Here is a 21562-nt window from a genome sequence, read left to right on the forward strand (position 1 = left end):
GGGAATTGCCCTAATTTAATTGGCAGGAATGGTTTAAGATGTGCTGCACAGGTGTGAGTCTCGAAGTGGTGGAGATCTGTGAAGTTGAGGTGGGCCAAATATCTGTTAATCTTGAATTGTGATTAAAAAATATCACCGTTGGTCACAGCAGGATACATTGGAAATTAAGCAAAGAGTCTGCAAAGCTAGAGAACCGGTGAAATTCAACGGTCACGCCGCGTCCATGGAAAACATCCAGAGAAGGCTGGATGCTGCCTATTGCTTTCCATGGATGCCTCATGACCTGCTGAGTTCCTCCAACACAGAAGTGGAGAGAGCAGTGTTTGAGGCTTGTTCTGCATTTGGCATTGGATAGGATGCCTTGAGAGCATGTGAGGTCTTTAAACTGCTTCTTGCACTGCTACCATGTCCACTTGCTACCGCTGTTATTATGGACCTGGGCTGTTAAATGACTGCTCACCCTTGCAAGAACTTGTCATCAAGACTTCAGAACCAGCATTCCCAGTGTCCGCATTTGGCCCTGTCCCATTATGTCTTTCAGTGAACTCCTTAAACCTTTAAAAACACCTTTTAGGAGACCCAGCATCACCAGTGCCAGACACTCAGAATAATAGATATTGTACTTGTGAATTATGGCAAACAAAATAAAACATAGTTACCTCTGGGTGGGTGATTGATGCCACCTTGATAACAAGTCATGAACCCACATTTTATATGTGGCTTGTAAAACAGAATGGATACATTTTGCCTTCAGATGCCAGTGCATATTTTCTTGAACTGCTCAATTTTTTTCAGTCAACGTTTAAATAATCCTCTACTAGTTGTCTATACTGCCCAAGTTATAAGTAAAGCCTGATTCTGTTGGTTAGTTTGGCTTTTTCATCTCCATTCGTGAGTTAGTTAGGATCACGTAAGACTGATCCAGCCAGATTGATGAAGATCTGACTAACATTGCAACTCTTTTAACAATGGAATGCACGAGCGGATACACAAAGCACTATGTTTCTGGTAGATTAAAAGTTTTGGCAGTAGTATAGGAGAACATAGGGTGAGATGCAGGGCACCCCAAAACTGTCTGCTTCAATCCCTGAGGCTCTTCCCTCCTGCATTATGTTAAATGACTTAGAGATTATCCTGGAACTTCCGTAGTTTTCATAAATTCTACATGAATTTATGTGATTCTGCATGAATTTAGAAAATATGCAAAATAAGAAGATAGCAGCAACAATCATCAAGGATCCACCCCTTCCAGCACACTCTCTGTTCTTGCTGCTGCCATCAGGAAAGAGGTCTCGGTGCAACAAGACTGGCATTAGATTTCAGGTTTATAGTCAGAGTGCATACATGACATCACATACAGCCCTGAGAATGGTAGTGCAAAAAATAAACGGTGCACTGTGAAAAATGAAAACAAAAGAACCGCAAACAGATAATGAATGAAAACAAACTGACTGCAATACAGAGAAAACAAAAGAAAATCAATAAAGTGCACAAGTCAGAGTCCTTCAATGAGTCCCTGATTGAGTTTGTTGTTGATTCTGATGGTGGAGGGGTAGCAGCTGTTCCTGAACCTGGTGGTGCGAGTCTTGTGGCACCTCGACCTCTTTCCTGATGGCAGCAGTGAGAACAGAGCGTTTGCTGGGTGGTGTGGGTCTTTGATGATTGCTGCTGTTCTCCGACAGCAGCATTCCCTGTAGATATTCTCAATAGTGGGGAGGGTTTTGCCTGTGACGTCCTGGGCTGAGTCCACTACCTTTTGGTGGGCTTTATGCTCAGGGGTATTGGTGTTCCCATACCAGACCGCGATGCAGCTGATCAACACATTTTCCATCGCATCTCTGTAGAAATTTTCCTTGGTTTCTGGTGTCATACCAAACCTCTGCAAACTCTTGGGGAAGTACAGGCACTGACGTGCTTTCTTCACAATGCCATTGGTGTGTTGGGTCCAGGAAAGATCCTCCGAGTAGGACTTCCAAGAACTTAAATGTGCTCACCCTCTCCACCTCTGATCCCCCCAATGATCACTGGATTTTTATCTCTGGTTTTCTCTTCCTTAGTTTTGGTGACAGTGAGTGTACGGTTGTTGTTGGTGAACCATTCAGCCAAGTTTTCAATCTCTTGCCTGTATGCTGACTCAATCCCTTCCTTTATACAACCCACTACCGTGGTATTGTCGACAAATTTGTAAATGGTGTTATTGTCGTTCTGAGCTACACAGTTGTAAGTGTAAAGTGAGTAGAGGAAAGGTCACATGATGCAGCGAAGCTAGATAGACGCTGGCTAGGGGCTCTCCAAACAAATTCATTTTAAAGCTTTAATTTGTTCAGATAGCTGCAGTATGGACCGGAAATGAAAGAATAAACAAGTAGATTCAGCTAGTGAGCAAATTCTGATAACTGCAGAGAAAACTATTCCCAGAGATGGCTGCCAAGAAGCTCATACAATGGCAGTGACACAGGAATATCTGAGTGGAGGAGACTCACTTATCCTTCAAGAGATAAGAAAAGGCAATCAAACTCTTTCCAGTAAACTTAACTCTCAAACCTCAGAAATTAATTAATCTATTTCTGGACTGAAAACTATGCTGGATAAGCTGAGCTACCGCATAGCTGAGATGGAGGAACATGTCGGTGCAGCGGACGATCGGTTAGTAGAGCGGGGCTCTTGTGTTATCAAGTTGAGGAAGTAAAATTACTTTTTAATGGAGAAAGTTGACGAACTGGAAAACTTTAGTCGACGCAACAACATATGTATTAATCTTCAGGAAGGCTGCAAGGGAAATGATTGTAAACTTTTTTTGCAAACTGGATCCTAACCATGATGGGACAAGAGCATTTAACTGATTCCATGGTAATAGAGACCAGAGACCAAAACATGTCCTGATACACTTGCTCAAATAAAAAAAATCCTACATATCATCGCATGGCAATCCAGACAGAATACAGATCCCATCATGTATGATGATAAGTCTGTACTGTTTTTTCCTGACCTGAGTACCAGTTTAATGAAATGCAGGAAGGAGTACGACCAAGTTAAGAGGGAACTTCAATCTAAGGATATTCCATTTGCTTTACTCCACCCAGCAACACTGAAGATCATGCTCCCCAATGAAGGGAGAAGATTCTTCAAAACACCTAAGGAAGCAGTGGTATTCCTGTGTGACTTTCCAGCAGGAAATAACAGACACAAACTCTGTTCAGACAGGAGCTGATAGGCCTCATCACCAGCTTTTCAAAACACTTCATCACTGTTGATGTAAGTGCCACTAGTCGATAGTTGTTAAAGCAGGTTACTACACTCTTCTTGGGCACCAGTATGATTGGTGCCTTCTTGAAACAGGTGGGAACCACAGCCTGGAGAGATATTGCAGGTATCCATGAATGCATTGGTAAGTTGGTCAGCACAGATTAATGCTCCTGAAGGCAGCACACATGTCATCCTCAGGTACATCCGACACGGGATGTGGAGGTGCAGATGGGGGTTCTTCGGTGATACTGTTGTCAAATCAGGCGTAGAAGGCATGGAGTTCCTTTGGGTGTGAATCTCTGCTGTGTGAAACTTCACCGGATTTGGTTTTGTAACAGGTTATGGCACTTAGGCACTTTTGGGTATCCCTCGTTGTTTCTATTTTTATCCAGAATCACCACTTCACCCAGGAGACAGCTTTCTGCAGGTCAAATCCACTCCACCAGGTTCAGGAACAGCTGCTACTCCTCCACCATCAGACTCCTCAATGACAAAATCATTTAAGGACTCTTTCTTTGCACATTATTTACAATATTATTGTTTGGCCTGGAAGTCAGCCTGAAGAAAACTGAGGTCCTCCATCAGCCAGCTCCCCACCATGACTACCAGCCCCCCCACATCTCCATCGGGCACACAAAACTCAAAACGGTCAACCAGTTTACCTATCTCGGCTGCACCATTTCATCAGATGCAAGGATCGACAATGAGATAGACAACAGACTCGCCAAGGCAAATAGCGCCTTTGGAAGACTACACAAAAGAGTCTGGAAAAACAACCAACTGAAAAACCTCACAAAGATAAGCGTATACAGAGCCGTTGTCATACCCACACTCCTGTTCGGCTCCGAATCATGGGTCCTCTACCGGCACCACCTACGGCTCCTAGAACGCTTCCACCAGCGTTGTCTCCGCTCCATCCTCAACATCCATTGGAGCGCTCACACCCCTAACGTCGAGGTACTCGAGATGGCAGAGGTCGACAGCATCGAGTCCACGCTGCTGAAGATCCAGCTGCGCTGGATGGGTCACGTCTCCAGAATGGAGGACCATCGCCTTCCCAAGATCGTATTATATGGCGAGCTCTCCACTGGCCACCGTGACAGAGGTGCACCAAAGAAAAGGTACAAGGACTGCCTAAAGAAATCTCTTGGTGCCTGCCACATTGACCACCGCCAGTGGGCTGATAACGCCTCAAACCGTGCATCTTGGCGCCTCACAGTTTGGCGGGCAGCAGCCTCCTTTGAAGAAGACCGCAGAGCCCACCTCACTGACAAAAGGCAAAGGAGGAAAAACCCAACACCCAACCCCAACCAACCAATTTTCCCTTGCAACCGCTGCAATCGTGTCTGCCTGTCCCGCATCGGACTGGTCAGCCACAAACGAGCCTGCAGCTGACGTGGACTTTTTACCCCCTCCATAAATCTTCGTCCGCGAAGCCAAGCCAAAGATTGTTTTCTGTATTACACAGTCAGTTTGTTTGAATTTTTATCTTTTGTATACAAATCTTTTTATGACTATTGATAAGCATAAATTCTATCTGGCATGCAGGATAGGGAATCTCAGGGTTGTATGTGATCTCATATATTTAAAATTTATTTTATTATTAAATTTAGACAAACAGCACAGTAACAGGCCACTTCACCCCACGAGTTCGTGCCGCCCAATTACACCCAATAACCTCCACCCCTGGTACGTTTTGAATGGTGAGAGGAAACAAGAGTCCCCAGGGAAAACCCACGCAAACACAGGGAGAACATACAAACTCCTCACAGACAGCACAGGATTCGAACCCCAGTCATGATCGCTGGCGCTGTAACAGAGTTGCACTCACTGCCACGCTAACCGAGCCGCCTCATGTATGTACTCTGACAATAAATCTGAACTTTGAAATTTCCTTAGACTGGGCAAATCCCTCAGGTGGCCAATCATGAATGTGGAAGATTAAATTCATTTGCCACTATGTTGCACTGACCTAATAAACCCCTGAAAGACCAGCAGTGCATGATTAATTTGCTCACTTACAGCCCTCTTTTTCAAGTTGAAATTTCCGCTCACCTAAGCATTGAAAGGTCACTAAACCTACCTCACAGAGCAAATATAAGTGCAGCTGCTCGAGGATCTCTTGTGTCAGGCAATAAAAGTAAAATAAAAACTGTAGATGCTGAAAATTCAAAATAAAGAGAGAAAATGCTGAGAATCACTCAAAGGCTCCTGCGTCTGAAAATGTCAACCATTTGTCTTTCCTTGAAACCAAAGCTGTTTTTTGAGAAATAATGTAACAGTACATGATGCCTCCTGATACTTATGTGACTTTTTACTCATTTTGTAAGGTTCAAGACCTGTATTTATCATATTCCCTCAATTGCTATTGACAAGGAGATGGTGAGTTGCGGCATTGAATCAGTTCAGTAATGTTAGGAGGAAGGTCAAGTCAAGTTTATTGTCATCTGATTGTACAAGTACAACCCGAAGAAGCAGTGTTCTCCAGTCCACAGTGAAAAATATGCAAACACACAACCAGACGTAACACACATACAGACAAACAATACATATGCAGGACCAGGATTTAGGCCCAGTGACAATGAAAGGATACTGATAAATCACCGAGTCACAACAGACGGGCAACTTGGAAAGTATCCTAAAGATGCTCATGGGCCTATTATCTTTCACAGGTTTAGGAGAGAATTATTGTTTTAACTTTTTAACTCTTTTGGGGGGAAGCTATCTTCTAAACAGTAATCCTTTACGTTGTTTGACAGGTCCTATGATATGGAAGCTACCTTCCCATTAGATACTCTGCTCACAATAGGAATCTATGACTTTGACATGGTTGGAACAGATGATTTGATTGGAAAAACCAAGATTGATCTGGAGAATCGCTTTTACAGCAAGCACAGAGCTAGCTGTGGATTACCCTACAGATACGAGATGTAAGGATGGTCAAGTATAGATTATTTTTGCACTGCAATGCTAAAAACAATCCTTGTAGAAAAGATGAAAGTAAAAAATGAAAGTCTGCAGACACCGTGATCCAACTAAAGACACAATGCTGGAGAAACTCATCAGGTCAGCAACGATAAATATACAGTATATAACCAACATTTATGGTTGGGACATTCATCAAGGTATGAGCAAAAAGTAGGGAGGCACCTAAACAAAATGGGAGAAGAGATCTTCAAGTATATCAGAATCAGAATTTATAGTCAGGAACAAGTCACGTAAGTATAATCAAAGGTATAAAGGTTCCTTTTATTGCCACATAATAAATCATTAAACATGTAACATACATGATACACTCTGCCTGCCGTAAGGCGAGCAGTCATCATGAATACTGCCCGGCATCCCTAAAACAACAGGAGAACGAGAAGCAAAAGAGTCTCTTCAGAGATATTGAGTATAAATAATTTTTGTGGACTCCTAATGTATAGCACCCGGGAATTGCAGTCCCTACACGGTGTTCAATCAGGGAGTAGTAAGGAGGGGGAAATTATCAAGTTTATTGTCATTGAGCTCTGATACTTCCTTTTGCAACAGCACTGCTTGATTCAATACAATAGCATTTAAGATTAAATGTGTCGCGAGGAAGGCTGGGGGATTTATATCATCATAAATTTTGTGCTTCGTGAAATTGCTGTAGAATTATTATTACTGCATACATCATTCAAGATAAAGTAAAGTTCATGAGCCTGACAGTGCTTTACCTTCAGCTGCACAGCCACCATCACCTCTTCTGGACATGATGTCATTCCCAAATTCAAACGTCCAATTGGAGTTGTTCTTCCTGATGTGTCCCCAGTATGCCCCAATTTTCATTCCCTTTCCAAAGGCACGGTACACACCATCCTTCGGTTTGATACCTTGAATGGCTTCAGGAAGATGGCTGCATCATGGGAGGTGTCAGGATCATGGGAGGCGATCCCAGTCACATCTAAGCCCATTGACCAGGCACACAACATTTCCAGCAGCAGGCCAATCTAAAGTGATCAGGAATGTGAACATGGAGAATGGGAGGGTTTACCTTTCAGCTAATTGCCATTTCCCAACCACTCCCTCAGCTTAGATCAACCCAAGTGTTGAACGTGTAATCTACAAATGAGTCACTGGAAACAGAGGTGAGGGATTCTGCTTCATGAGGCCAGGCAGTGTGATCAAGGCTAATTCATGCTGCTTCACCTGGTTTTATAAAAACATCACATGATAGTGGTCACCCAAATGTACACCTGGATTTTTAAATTACAGGAGAAAAATGGAGATTAGAAGCACCACAAAAGATCGCCCTTCATATAAATTTTTAAAATTTAGACTAACCGCACGATACAGGCCCTTTCGTCCCATGACCCTGTGTCACCCAATTGACCTAAAGCCCCAGTACATTTTTGAATGGTGGGAGGAAACTTATGCAGACTTGGGGAGCACGTTCAAACTTCTACAGACACCATTGGATTTGAACCCAGGTCGCTGGCGCTGTAATGGCATTGTGCTGACCGCCAAGCTAACCGTGCGGTTTTTGAATCATCAGTGGTATTCTGTGTGATTCAGCAGCTAACGTATGTGACACGCTGCCAAAAGGTTGCCTTGTGCTTTTTTTAAAAAAACCATAATTTGTAACAAGATCTTTTTTAATTCCAGAGAAGGTAACAATGCCTGGCGTGATTCCATGAAGCCAACAGAAATCCTGACAAAGATGTGCAAGGAAAATGATTTCCAAGGACCCTTTTATAGAACGGGAGAGATTGAAGTGCAAGGGAAAGTCTTTGCGGGCAAAACAACCTTCTTGGAGGATGGTGATTATCAATGTTTCTTTTGATAAGAACCTGGAACTGAGATTGAAACATTATCTGCATCTGTGACATGTACTTTTTGTGGCAATGTTATAATCAGTGCTTTTATTACAAGTATAACCACAAAGTTCTGGAAATGTTCAGCAGGCCAGGCAGTATCTGTGGAGATTCACAGTTGGCATTTCAGGCCAGTGACCCTTGGTCAGATATCAGGCATTGACTTTGAGCCTGAACATCCTTGATCCAATATGCCCAGCAGCCTCACCAAGCTCACAGAAACAACAAACAGTTTGTTAGAAGTGGGGATGTTTGCTGACACTTATTCAATATACTGCTCCAACTGCAACCCTTAAGCAAGTGAAAAATCTAAGCACCTACACCTGACATGCCATGATATCAGAAGTGCCAAGTCCCTCACCATCAATCTTCAGTATTGACCTAAACTCCATCAGGACCAGGAACATATAAATGCCAAGGGTATTGGCGCAGGTCAGATGCTAGGTATGCTCTGAGCAAGTCATCACCCTCCATGTACAAGGCACAAGTCAGGAGTACTCTCGAATTGGATGAGAGCACGCCAACAGCATGGAAGGTCATTTGATTAGTAACCCTCCACCACTAGTTGACACTGGGGCAGAGGTATCAACACCTTGCAGTCACTCTTCCCTGCCATTCTTGGAACTTCATGGAAATAAAATCTCGACCACCAGGTGAACTACCATCATCACACCATCTTGATTTGGAAATATATCAATATATATGGTCACCGGGTTGTAATCCTGCAAGTCCTACTCTAGGGACCATCATGCAAACCAATCTCCCTTCCGTTCACCCCGTCCATATCTCCCACTTCCTCAGGACAGCTGCCCTCATGCCATTCCAGTCCCACTCTTTCCTCCCCCATTCTATCAGGCTGAAGAGATATAAAATCTGGAATACATGAGGCTCCAGATTAAAAAAACACAATGAATTTTGTGCTCTCTTCAGATTCTTAAATGGGCCTCTCAAGATGATGCCCTGTATTGCTTAACTATTCTTTTCTGCACTTTATCCTAGTAACTGGGATATCCTGTATTTTTGTTTTATTATTACACTACCTGCTGCACTTGAGTGTAGCATTAACTTGCCTGGATAGCATGCCAGAATGTATGCTGTATGCATGACAACTATTCGTTGGTTCATGCACAATAAATAGTTCAACGTAGCATTGTGAGAACATCTTCACCACATTGTTCAAGGAGATGGCTCACAATGCTGCTTTGAATTGTTTATTGATAAATGTGCAGTTGTAAAGTTTACAGCATGCTATCCAGGCAAGTTAGCCCCATGCTTAAGTGCAGCTGCAGGTAGTGAAAGGGGGCAATGAAAAATTCATTCTTCCTTGGGTAAGCTAACAGTGCCATGTTGTTGAAGATTCTCTCTGTGTTGTGATGTGTCAGGAGGTATTTGCTTTCTGGTTTTCTCTCTGCAAGGAAGAACTCCCTCCTGTTCATGTACAGTAAATGTGTGCATTCAAGGTCCAAGACCCCACCACCTCCTTGAAACAAAGCACAGCCACTGCAGGGCTGTTTGGGCACAGAGCACAGTGATGCATTTGCAAAACTTGTAACCAACCACTACAACACACACACACACACACACACACACACACACACACACACACACACACACACACACACACACACACACACACACACACACACACACACACACACACACACACACACACACACACACACACACACACACACACACACACAGTGTGGCTGGAAAGTCTGCTTTTATACTGTTCAAGTTCCCGTCGTTTTTTGCTGATTGACTGAGTCATCCGTATGAATAACAATAGCGGGCGGGAACATCCATGTATATGAATGCCCTTCTTCTCCAGCCTGCTTCTGCTGAGTTGGCTGGGCAGCTTGACCAACACCATTTTAGGGCTGTTGGTCTGATGCTGCCCAGGTTCTCCCCGCACCGGTTCATTGTCCTGGGAGTTGCTTTAGCGATTTCGGTCCGCATCTGCTGCCGCGCAATGTGCCGGCCCGATCTCCGCAATTGCGGGCCGCCACCTGACACCACCCCCCCCCCCCCCCCAGAACCGACATTACAGTCTATAGTGTCCATAGGTATAGTCCCCAAAGTCTTTTGTGGTCTGCCTCTGCGTTGAGGTGTTGGTGTCTCCATGGGTTCTGCTGGGTCTGTGTTGTGGGCAGGCTTGAGCCTATCTATAGTGAAGACCTTTGGTTTATCACCGATGTCCAGTTTGAAGGTGGCTCCAATGTTCTGGATGACTTGAAAGGGACCTTTGTATGGCTTCTGCAGTGATGAACGGTGGGGTCCTCTGCATACAAACACGTACTCACAGTTCTTGAGTTCTTTGGGGTTGTTGGTCATGGCTTGTCTATGTTTGGAGGGTGGGATCGGAGCCAGGTTACCGACTTTTTCGTGCAGCCTGTCCAGGAAGGTGGTTGTCTCCTTCTGCTGTCCTCTGGCCTGTGGAACGAAATCCTCAGGAACCATGAGTGGGGCTCTGTAGACGAGTTCAGCGTTGGATGTGTGGAGGTCTTCTTTCGGTGCTGTTCGGATGCCCAGTAGTGCCCATGGTAGCTCGTCCACCCAGCTGGGGCCCTTGGTCAAAATGTGATGTCTGACCCCGTGTTGAGGCATCTCCACTGTGAACTGAGGGGAAAGGATTGCCAGGTATCCCGCTAGCACCTTGGAGAACTCATCCTCCGAGCTGTGGATGGAGTCCAGGTGCATTACCGGAAACCTAGCAGTATCTGTGGAGATTCACAGTTGGCTTTTCAGGCCAGTGACCCTTGGTCAGATATCAGGCATTGACTTTGTGCAATGGTCTGGTAGGTATGGATGAGTTGCTTACCCTTAAGGTATACTAGGAAGCTGTGGACTTGCAGGAAATCTGCTCCGAGGAGTGGTTGTTCCACTGCGGCCACCGTGAACTCCCACAAGAAGTGACTGTCCCCGAACTGCAGCTCGGCCCTACAAGTGCCATAGGTCCATATACTGCTGTTGTTGGCAGCCCTCAATGTGGGTCCCGCTAGCCTATGCCTAGTGTCCAACCTTGTCAGGGGTATCATGCTGACCTCTGCTCCTGTATCCACCAGGAAGTGTCTGCTGGACAGGAGGTCCCAGATGTACAGGAGGCTCTCTTGATGGCCAGCCGTCGTGGCCATCAGTGATGGCTGGCCTTGTCGTTTCACTGGAACTTGCAGGGGGACTGGAATCGGTGGGCCTCGGTCCCCCATCTCCAGTGGTAGAAGCACCAACTGTTGCTGGACACGCTCCTGCCTCTTGTCTGCTGTTCCTTGCTTGGACTGCTCTGGTCTGATTGCAGGACTTCTTTACGAGCCCCACGGTAGCCGAGCACGTGCTGCGACTTTCTGGGGGTCGGTGAAATCCGCATCCACCAGGAGCAGTTGGATGTCTTCAGGCATCTGTTCCAGGAATGCCTGCTCGAACATGATGACAGGCTGCTCATTTCATTGATGAATGCCGATGGGGATCTGTCTCCAAGCCCATCCAGACATGTGAATGACATTTGAGCTTCTGCAGATGGGGAAAGTGGCCGATTTTACCAGGGAGCGGGCTTTGTCCGTGTAATTGGGGACCCACTGGCATAATAGGAAAAGAAGCCCAGGCATCTTTTCAGGTCCTTGAGGGTCTGGGGTAATGGAGTTCCAACAGGGGGGGCGCATGCGGACTTGGTCTGGCCCAGTGAGGCCATTCTCCACCACACAGCCCAGGATGGCCAGCTGTGAAGTGCTAAAGACAGACTTCTTTTGGTTATAGGTCAGGTGGAGGCTTTTGGCCTCTTGACCCTGCTGGTCATGGCTGCAGATGGTCACATTGTTCTGGTATGGAAATGTGGCCTTGAGTTCATTGTCGTTGACTATGCAGTCAATCTCCCTCTGGACCCTGTTGGTGACTCCGGAAGGTACGCAGAGGAAGTGGAAGAGGCAGCTGTCTGTCTCGAAGGCAGTTTAAGGGCTGTCCTCCAGCCAGATTGGTAGCAGATGGAAAGCTAACTTGAGGTCGATCATCGAGAATACCTGGAAATGGGTGATCTCGTTGACCATGTCAGCGATGTGGGGAAATGTGTAGGCATTTAGCAGGGTGAAACAGTTTATGTTTGTTTCTCTCCTCTCTTTACCACCACTACTTGGGATCTCCATGGGCTGGTGCTGGGTTCAATAACCCCTTCTGCTAGGTGTGGTTTGATCTCCACTTGAATGAAGGCTCTGTCCCTGAGGGTGTACCGTCTGCTCTTAGTGGCTACTGGCTTGCAGTCAGAGGTGAAATTCTCGAATAGGGCGGTGGTGGGACCCGGAGAGTCGAGAGGCTGCAGGTCGTGTTCAGGGAGGGTCGGTTAGTTGGTGTTACAGAATGTGAGGGGCGGGTGGGGGCCATTGAACTGCATGCGGATACTCTGTAGCTGGCACTGGAAATTCAGTCCCAGTATGACCAGCGTGCAGAGGTGTGGCATGATCAGGAGTTTAAAGTTCTTGTACTTTGTGCCCCGCACAGTCAGCGTCACAGTGCAGCAGCTGCTGATCTCGGCTGAGTGGAATTTGGAGGCCGAGGAGACTTCACCATGAGGGAGTATTGCTGTACAGTACCCAAGTGGATGAAGCTCTCGGTGCTTTCGGTGTCGGATAAACAGTTCGTAGGGTTGATGTTTACCTTGGCGCTCATCATAGCTTTGGCCAGTTGGTGTAGGCTGTCTTCATTGAGGATGATGGAGGCGAGTATCTTGTGCTGTGCAAGTCATTACTGTGTTGGTTCGGGGGCACACGTGGTGCTGACCTGTGTCACTGGAAGTGGTGCTTCCCCCATGGCCCTGTCGATCCATCCCCAGTCATTGGAATTGATGTCTGAGGTGAAGCTGGAAGTGGAGCAGTCCAAGATGGCAATGATTGTCGGGACCTACACATTTTCGCGTAGTGCCCTTTGTTCCCACAAGCACAGCATATGGCACTTCGAGCTAGGCAGCTCTTATTGGGTGCTTCCCATGCCCACAGAAGTAGCACCTCTAGCTCGATAGAGGCAGATGTGACAAGGGACTCAGCATCATAAGATGGCGGTGCTCATGACGTCCACGTGGTGGCTGCATTACCTGAAGAGAATGCTTTGTTGTTTCGTTGGGCTGTTTCCAGCAATTTAGCCAAGTCCACTACTTCCTGCAGGCTCAGGTCGCCTTTTCTAGTAGCCTTTGTCTGATGTAGTCAGAGGTGAACCTGGCCACACATGCGTCCCATATTAGGCCTTCGTGGTGGGCAGCCACAGAGACTTCTTGGTAGTCACAGGCTCGCCCCAGCTGCCACAGTGCCCACATATACTCGTCAATCGACTCACCCAGTGCTTGTTTTTGGCTCCCCAGGAGGAATCATGCATACATGACATTCATCAGGGCCCAGTACTGCTTCTGCAGGAACTCCATCACTTCAGAGTAAATAGCAAAGTCTCTTATCACTTAGAAAACCTGGTGGCCAACCAGAGTGGAGAGCACTTGCCTCTTGTCTTCTTCACACGTCGCTGCTCCTCATGAATGCGTGAGGCAGTTCACCCACTGGTCAAATTTATTATTCACCCATACTGTCTTGTCCATGGTCTAAGATTAAGGTGATTAAATTGTACCACCAATCAACCACAATCAGGCAGAGAATCGTGTTTACTAGGCTTTAATCAACAGCTTGCATATTGCTGGCTTAGTTCCAAGGCAGGTACTGAGGGAGGGGTCTGGGCGTAAACAGCCTTTATGGAGATATCTGGGAGGGAGGAGTCACAGGTTCAGGGGGCGGACCAGCCCATACATACATCTGTACACATAACAGCAGCACCACAGTGTGTCCACGATAGGTTACTGGTTAAGAAGTAGAAGAAAGTTGAGATACAAAAGGGACAGGTGAAAAATTTCCAAGTGTTGACACAGACAGCTATGGTGTGATAGAAATGGGGAAGAGGAGGGAATGTAACACCTTATCTATGCCTCTCACAATCTTGTAGGCAATATCTTTTTCCTGAGGTGAGAGCAGCCAACACCAGAGGACATCTGCACAAGGTGAGGGAAGCCAAGTTTAGAGGAGAGGGCAGGGTTAATCTTTTTTACACAGAGTAGTGGGTGCCTGGAATGCCTTGCTAGGGGTGGTAGTGGAGATTGGTACAAGAACAATGGAGGATTATGAGGTAGGGAAGGTTAGATTTTTGAATAGGTTATACAGGTTGACACAACACCATGACCAGGCAGTAGAACTCTATGGAGTAGCACTGTGTCTCCAGTCCCTGCTCTCCTGGGTCCATACCAGCAGCAGTGTTACCATTACAGCAGCTCCGGCATTGCTCTCAGTCACAAAGCAGGGCTTTGACCCCCCCCCACAACCCCCCCAAATGTCGACAGTTCATCTCCCTGCATGGATGCTGCCTGTCCTGCTGACTTCCTCCAGCTCTTGGTAGTTATGCTCCAGGTACCAGCATCTGCAGGCTCCAATGATCTGCAATATTTCCATGTGATTTGAACATTCCTCTTCTATTTTAGATGAACTCGTGGTGTCCCACGAGCACCTAGCTTTAAAGGTGTTAAACCAATGGTCAGCGCTTCCTGGGACTGGATACAAACTGGTTCCTGAACACATTGAGACCAGACCCCTCTACCACCCCAACAGGCCAGGGATTGAACAGGTGACTGAAATATTTTGTGTACAGCGCCTGTAGTGGTTGCATGTATTTCACAGCCTTTTCATTCAAGTTAATGATTCATTGATGATTGTGGGGAATGCACGTTCATTAAATGCACGTTCATTAAACAGAGGAGATCTCACCAAAATACAGAGGGCCTTTTTTAATTTGGTGTCCCATGCAGTTGTGTGTTGCCTAGTGTCAAAAGGTCATAGGGACATCAAGTATGGAAGCAGGCCATTCGCTCACTGTCAACAGCCACTATCAACCACCCTGTTAAATGCTCAACCTTCCTTAATTCAAACTTTTATTCTCTCCACATTCTCAGCCGCCCCCCCCCCCCCCCCCAGATTCTCATCACTCACCTCAATTTTAGGGGCCATAGACAGTGGTCTGCTTGCCTTCTGATCCATCTTTGGGATGTGGGAGGAAACCCAAGCGTAAGCTTCTTGTGGACAGCATCGCTCTAAGTCAGGATTGAACCCAGGTTGTTATTGCTCCGAGGCAGTGGCTCCACCAGATATGCCAGCTCGCCAGCGACCCTGGGTGCCTATATGTGCATTCAATCTGTGTAAATCCTTCAGAGAAATGTTTGGTGACATCAATGTGCCAATTCTATCTGCCCCACTCGTGTGCTTCAGGGTGACTCATTAGCAGATACAGTATCCAGCACCTATGGGGATTGGAAGGTGTTGGAGAAGTGAATTGTCCAATTGCTTGCTTGAGATGGCATGTTGCCTGATTGGTGGACTGATCGCTGGGTGGGGGGGGGGGATATATTATTTATTTATTTTCTGCAAAAAAATTCAAGCCATTTGCTTGAATTCCAGATAAAGGGGATTTTACTGTATATAAGCCTCTTAATAAGCTCCAAAATTAAAGTTGCAGAAGAGCTGGAGCCATCTGTCAAGAGATGTGATCCTTTCCATAAAACATTAAAGTGCAGCCCTGCCACAAAGGGATAACATGACAATATTACAAAGAGGAGCAGGGTCACACAACTCTTGGAGACTGGTGAACATTCAATCAATATCAATGCTCAATTATCACTTTATTTTTTATGGGACCTATTTCTTGCTCAAATTTCATGCTAACATTTCCCCCAAAAATAACAGGAACCATAGTTCAAAGATAATTACCATATTTAGTCATATAATAGTTGAGTTTTTGGACCAATGTTTAGGGAAAAATTGGTGGGAATTGGCATTTACAGGGGTCATACTTTTGACCACAATAAGTACCTTCGTCATTCAAGATGTCAGGAGATCAGATGGCTGGGTCCAGGTGGCTAGTCCTCGTTCAGGACATTGGGAACTCAGATAGGCGGGTGGCCGGGAACTAGGAGCGAGTCTGTGTCTAGGGCGTTGGGACCTCTGGGGCACGGATCTGCAGTCAATGTGTCAGGAGCTCAGATGTGCGAGTGGTCGGGCATTGGGAGCTCGGATGGGTGGGCAGCTGAGACGGCCGGGTCCAAATAAAGGATGATTAACTTTTACAGAGGTCATATGGAAACACAATTTTTTGGATAAAATAGGGGGTGGTTGTCTTTTAAATGGGATTCGACTATTACATGAGTAGTTATGGAACTTCTTTAAAACAACATCAGGTCACAAGGAGTTTTACAGTACAAGGTTTTACTTTAATTTAAGCATGACTAATCAAAACTAATTACAGACATAATGATCAGGACAACATAAGGCCTTAAATCGGTTGTGTGTTATTCTCCTAATCCTTGGTAAAGTAAAGTGGAATTTGAAAGGAGTAACATGATCAATTTACATTTGAGCAAGCAATCAATTTCTGTCCATTTATACATTAAAAAAATTGCAGGTTCTTTCATATAATGGCAGATAACATCAGGTCAGCTGCCCACCTCAGAGAGAAAAATTGTCGAATCTACCCTTATCACTTTTGGTCTTTTATCGAACACTGAGCTGTCCTCATTTTTTTTCAGAGATGCAGTATGGTAACAGGCCATTCTGCCCTACAAGTCCATGCCACCCAAGTACACCAATGAACCGAGAAATCCCCGTACATTTTTTTGGAGGGTGGGAAGAAACCGGAGAACCTGGTGCTAAACCACTCAGACATGGGGAGAATGTACAGACTCCTGACAGACAGTAACAGGGTTGCTGGCACTGTAATAGCATTGTGCTAACTGAGCCGCCCGTTATTGTTTCTACAATGAGTCCACCATCTCACCCTAAAAGAGAATTAAATGTAACCATTTTTTCATATCATGTACGAGTTTAATTGCAGATTCTTCCATCTTCAGTATCAATATATTCTACTTCTGCCTTTGCAATCTGTCCAGGGTCGAGTGCAGATGTGGGTGGACATGTTCCCCATGGATATGCATCTCCCTGGGCCGCCTGTTGATATCTCCCCTCGCAAGCCTAAAGGGTAAGTTGATATTTCTGGATGAATTTCAAGGAAATGTACTGTATATGGTTTGGAAGAACTCAGCTCTGTTGGAGGGCTGACGCTTAAATTTTGTAAAAATAAAATTAAATATAATTTCTGGTGTGATTAGAATCCTTAATATTATTCCCCCCTGCATGTGGATTGTGGATACTCTGTGGCACTCTCCTTTTATAGTTTCCCTCCTAGACATCAGGCAGGAGACAATGCATTGCCCCCAACTTACTCTCCTTTTAAGAATGTAATATACATGATATTCTTCAACTTTGGTCTGTCATAGGGCAAACAAAGAGTTGCTGTGAGCATTGTCCAGTGCCCCTTACAATAGGAGAAAGAGAAGCAAAAGTTCCATTACACATGGTTCAATTTCACATTTGTCCTCCCTGCTAGTTTCCCTGGTTCTTTCTTCCACTGGAGTAATTCATATGAAATACATGGCCATTGTTTCCATCCATCCTAAGCCTTACATCCACATTGCTGTCTTGCCACCCCTAAACAGCTCACCATTTAAATCTGCCTCAAGATTCTCCTTCTCAAAGGTCTTTCTGTCCATGGTTTCATTTGATCTGACAACCAGCCACCTATTCCTTCATGAAGAGTGGTGTAACTTCCATTGGTGGTGTTGTCCAGAGGTGCTCCTTCAGCCACTTGCCTCCACATCCTATCTATTGATCCCTTGTCATCTATCTGCACTCTGTCACCCCTCTCAAGTCTCTGGCTGCATATAGGACTCCCTCTTTCCCTTTTTATCTCTTTCTTATTGTCCATTAGTTATCCACAACTCTGTCAGCCAGATCTCTCTCCATGAAGTATTTAATAGATAAAAAAGGTGTTGTGCATTCTATTTAATGTGCCTGAAAAAAAACCTCAGGTTATCTTCAATTTGGTGTCTGCACAACATGACATGCCTTAACTCTTACTTTTAAGGACTTCTATATTTGCACTTTAATGAATTTTTTTCTCTCGGTATTGCACAGTCAGTTTGTTTACATTTCTTTATTTGTTTACATGTTTACGATGAGTACAATTTTTTTCACAACCAATGGGGTAGTTCTGCCTCACCCACAGGAGAAAGAATCTCAGGTTTTATGTGATGTACGTGTATGTTCTCTGACAATAAATCTGAAAATCTTAACTGAATCGGTTTGTCTCTAATAGGGTGCTGCGTTTGATTATAGGTATGAACTGAGAATAATTATATGGAATACTGAGGATGTTGCATTGGAAGATGAGAATTTTATTACTGGACAAAAATCAAGTGACATCTACATCAAGGGGTAAGAATTTCAAGTGATTGAAATGTACTTTTTAAGTTAGAGGAATGTCTTATTGAAAACTGGGATATAACCATATTTATAATTTTACACATTTTTTGTAAAGTGGAACAAAATTACATATTGAAATATTTTTCATCCTATATCTGGAGCTTGCTCTTTAAACAATGAAAGGTTAGGTACTGCCTGACTATTCCCTGTTTATTCTGTTTTTATGACATAATCGACTTGAGGGCCGGCACAGTTTGCATGGTGCTAGTGCAACACTGCTTCAGCACCTGCATTCCAGGTTTGCATCCAACACTGTCTGTAAGGAGTTTGTATGCTCTCCCCGTTTCTGTGTGGAGTTCCTCCGGGTGCTCTGGTTTCCTCCCACCCTCCAAAAGGTATGGGGGTTGTAGACAATTGAGTGTAATTGGGCAGCAGGCACTCATGGGCCATTAGCGCCAGTTACAGTGCTGTACGTCTAAATAAAATTAAATTTAAAATAATGATTCCAATGGACATACCACCAGGTTCAGGAACAGCTGCTACAGACTCCTCAATGATAAACTCAATCAGGGACTCATTTAAGGATTCTTGTGCACTTTAGAGATTTATTCTCACTCTATTGCACAGTCAGTTTGTTTACATTCATTATCTGTTTACAGTTCTTTATTTGTGTATATGTTTATGAATGGACAACTTTATTTTTGCGCTACCAATCTCAGGGCTGTATGTGATGTCATGTATGTACTCTGATAATAAATCTGAAATCTGAATCTGTTATGCATTAGATAATCATAAGGTTGCCAGTATTTAGCATCCCATCAACCTCCATCATTGCTCATCCCATTTCAGCATTGGTGGCCACCAATCCAAATTTTAGATCCCCAAATGCAAAAATCTACAATTGAGCTTCTTTCTTTGCCCTCTTGTCCTACACCAGGCCTCCAAGCCATGGTCTTCACGTCACATGGGGCCTTTCAGCCGTGAGCCTTCACTTTAAAGTCCACGTGGGTGCATGATGCCAGAATACTGGGTACCAAACCGTGAAGCAGGGAAATCTTCCTGCATCTTTAAAAAGCATTAAAGAGACCACATCAAACAGACAGCAAACAATTTTGGAGGCAATCAAAATAAGGTTCTCTAGGATTATCATGTGTAAGGAGGGATTGATCTTCCAGGAATGGTGTCACAGGTTAGCACTCTAATCGTTTAGGTTCAGAAGAATGAGAGGTCATCTCATTGAAGCATGGAGCAAGGCAGTGCTGAGATGGTCATGCAACAAATCAGACTCTGAAATTGTGTCACTAAGGCTGGAATGGGAAGATCTTCTCTCAGAAAACTCTATGTCCCTTGGTGACCTTTGGCACAGATAACTTGTGCCTATATATGGGGATCAACAGTTACAGGGCAAGGCCTGGATAGTGGGCTTGAGCAATGTAAGAGCACCATGATCTCATTGAGTGAAGGAACAGGTTCAAGGGGCCAAATAGACCAGTACTTGATAGTGAGTCGGCTCAACTCAACTCAGCCTGAGATCATGAACATTTCAATTACAGATTCGAACCTGGACCTTTGCTCATAATTAAGTTCTGTTGGACTTAAGTGGCCAGGCTCCAGGCCAGTGGTTCTCAACCTTTTTATTTCCACTCACATGCCACTTTACATATGTGGTGCACTATTGAACAGAAGAAGACACACAAAACATAATGTCTGTCCTACAGGCTTTATTCGACATAAACTTCCACAGAGCTAGCTGTGAGGAATGCTGTTGCTAGCTCTGAGACTGTTCAAAGAGCCGGATCTGGCTTATATCCCGGAGGGTGATTAACAGCCGACCGGGTGGGGCTTGGTCCATTTAGGTCGACTGATTGACAGCTGGCCAGTTGTTGCCTTGTCCCCATGCTCTGCTGCAGGTACAGAGGTTGCCCCCTGCAGTAGGCCAGTGGTGTACCACCACAACATCTTTGGCTTGGCTTCGCGGACGAAGATTTATGGAGGGGTAAAGTCCATGTCAGCTGCAGGCTTGTTTGTGGCTGACAAGTCCGATGTGGGACAGGCAGACACGGTTGCAATGGTTGCAAGGGAAAATTGGTTGGTTGGGGTTGGGTGTAGGGTTTTTCCTCCTTTGTCTTTTGTCAGTGAGGTGGGCTCTGCGGTCTTCTTTAAAGGAGGTTGCTGCCCGCCGAACTGTGAGGCGCCAAGATGCACGGTTTGAGGCGATATCAGCCCACTGGCGGTGGTCAATGTGGCAGGCACCAAGAGCTTTCTTTAGGCAGTCCTTGTACCTCTTCTTTGGTGCACCTCTGTCTCGGTGGCCAGTGGAGAGCTCGCCATAGAACACGATCTTGGGAAGGCGATGGTCCTCCATTCTGGAGACGTGACCTACCCAGCACAGTTTGATCTTCAGCAGTGTGGATTCGATGCTGTTGGCCTCTGCCATCTCGAGTACTTCTATGTTGGAGATGAAGTCGCTCCAATGAATGTTGAGGATGGAGCGGAGACAACACCAACTGAAACCACCACAACATAATCCTTTAGTAAACCACAGAGTAAACCACCTATGGCATCCATCGGTGCCCTGTTGTTAGTAAGGGATTACTTGGTTTGTGAGTGGGAAACAAAAGGTTGAGAATCACTGCTCTAGATTAAAACATTTCAAATATATTCATGGTTTAGTAAAATCCCATTAATCCAGCACAGTTGGCCGGCCCAGCAGATTTTCCAGACTATTGCATGTTTTTTATTCAGTGAATCTCATGTTTCTTGAGAGCGTTTAAATAAAAAAGAAGGCTCCACTCAGTGGAAAGGAGAGGGAACTAGGATTCCAGACAGTGAGGGGGGAGACAGGGGGAACTGAGGTCTGGTCAGTGGGGGAGAGAGGAACTGATGTCTGGTCAGTGGGGGAGAGAGGAAGAGCTGATGTCTGGTCAGTGGGGGAGAGAGGAACTGATGTCTGGTCAGTGGGGGAGAGAGGAAGAGCTGATGTCTGGTCAGTGGGGGAGAGGTGGGAACTGAGAGTCAGTCAGTGGGGAAGAGAGGTGGAACTGAAGTCTGGTCAATGGGGGAGAGGGGGAGCATGGTCTGGTCAGTGGGGGAGAGAGGGTAACTGAGATCCCATCAATGGGAGGGAGAGGGAACTGAGGTTCCAGACAGTGGGGGGGG

General features: G+C 45.4%; 1 protein-coding gene across 4 annotated transcripts in view; it reads left to right on the forward strand.

Annotated features, from left to right (window-relative positions):
- Window positions 1-21562, forward strand: part of LOC138755131 (fer-1-like protein 6) — a 291982-nt gene that overhangs the window by 251605 nt on the left and 18815 nt on the right. For 3 of the 4 annotated variants that reach the window (XM_069920494.1, XM_069920493.1, XM_069920491.1), the window contains 5 exons: window positions 6006-6176; window positions 7876-8030; window positions 14578-14720; window positions 17032-17120; window positions 18317-18415. In XM_069920494.1, coding sequence (XP_069776595.1) covers window positions 6006-6176; window positions 7876-8030; window positions 14578-14720; window positions 17032-17120; window positions 18317-18415 — 657 coding nt within the window. The remainder of the gene's footprint in view (window positions 1-6005; window positions 6177-7875; window positions 8031-14577; window positions 14721-17031; window positions 17121-18316; window positions 18416-21562) is intronic. The other variant, XM_069920492.1, reaches the window with a different exon arrangement.

The sequence above is a fragment of the Narcine bancroftii genome, chromosome 2 (assembly GCF_036971445.1).
Source record: "Narcine bancroftii isolate sNarBan1 chromosome 2, sNarBan1.hap1, whole genome shotgun sequence".
Taxonomy (NCBI): domain Eukaryota; kingdom Metazoa; phylum Chordata; class Chondrichthyes; order Torpediniformes; family Narcinidae; genus Narcine; species Narcine bancroftii.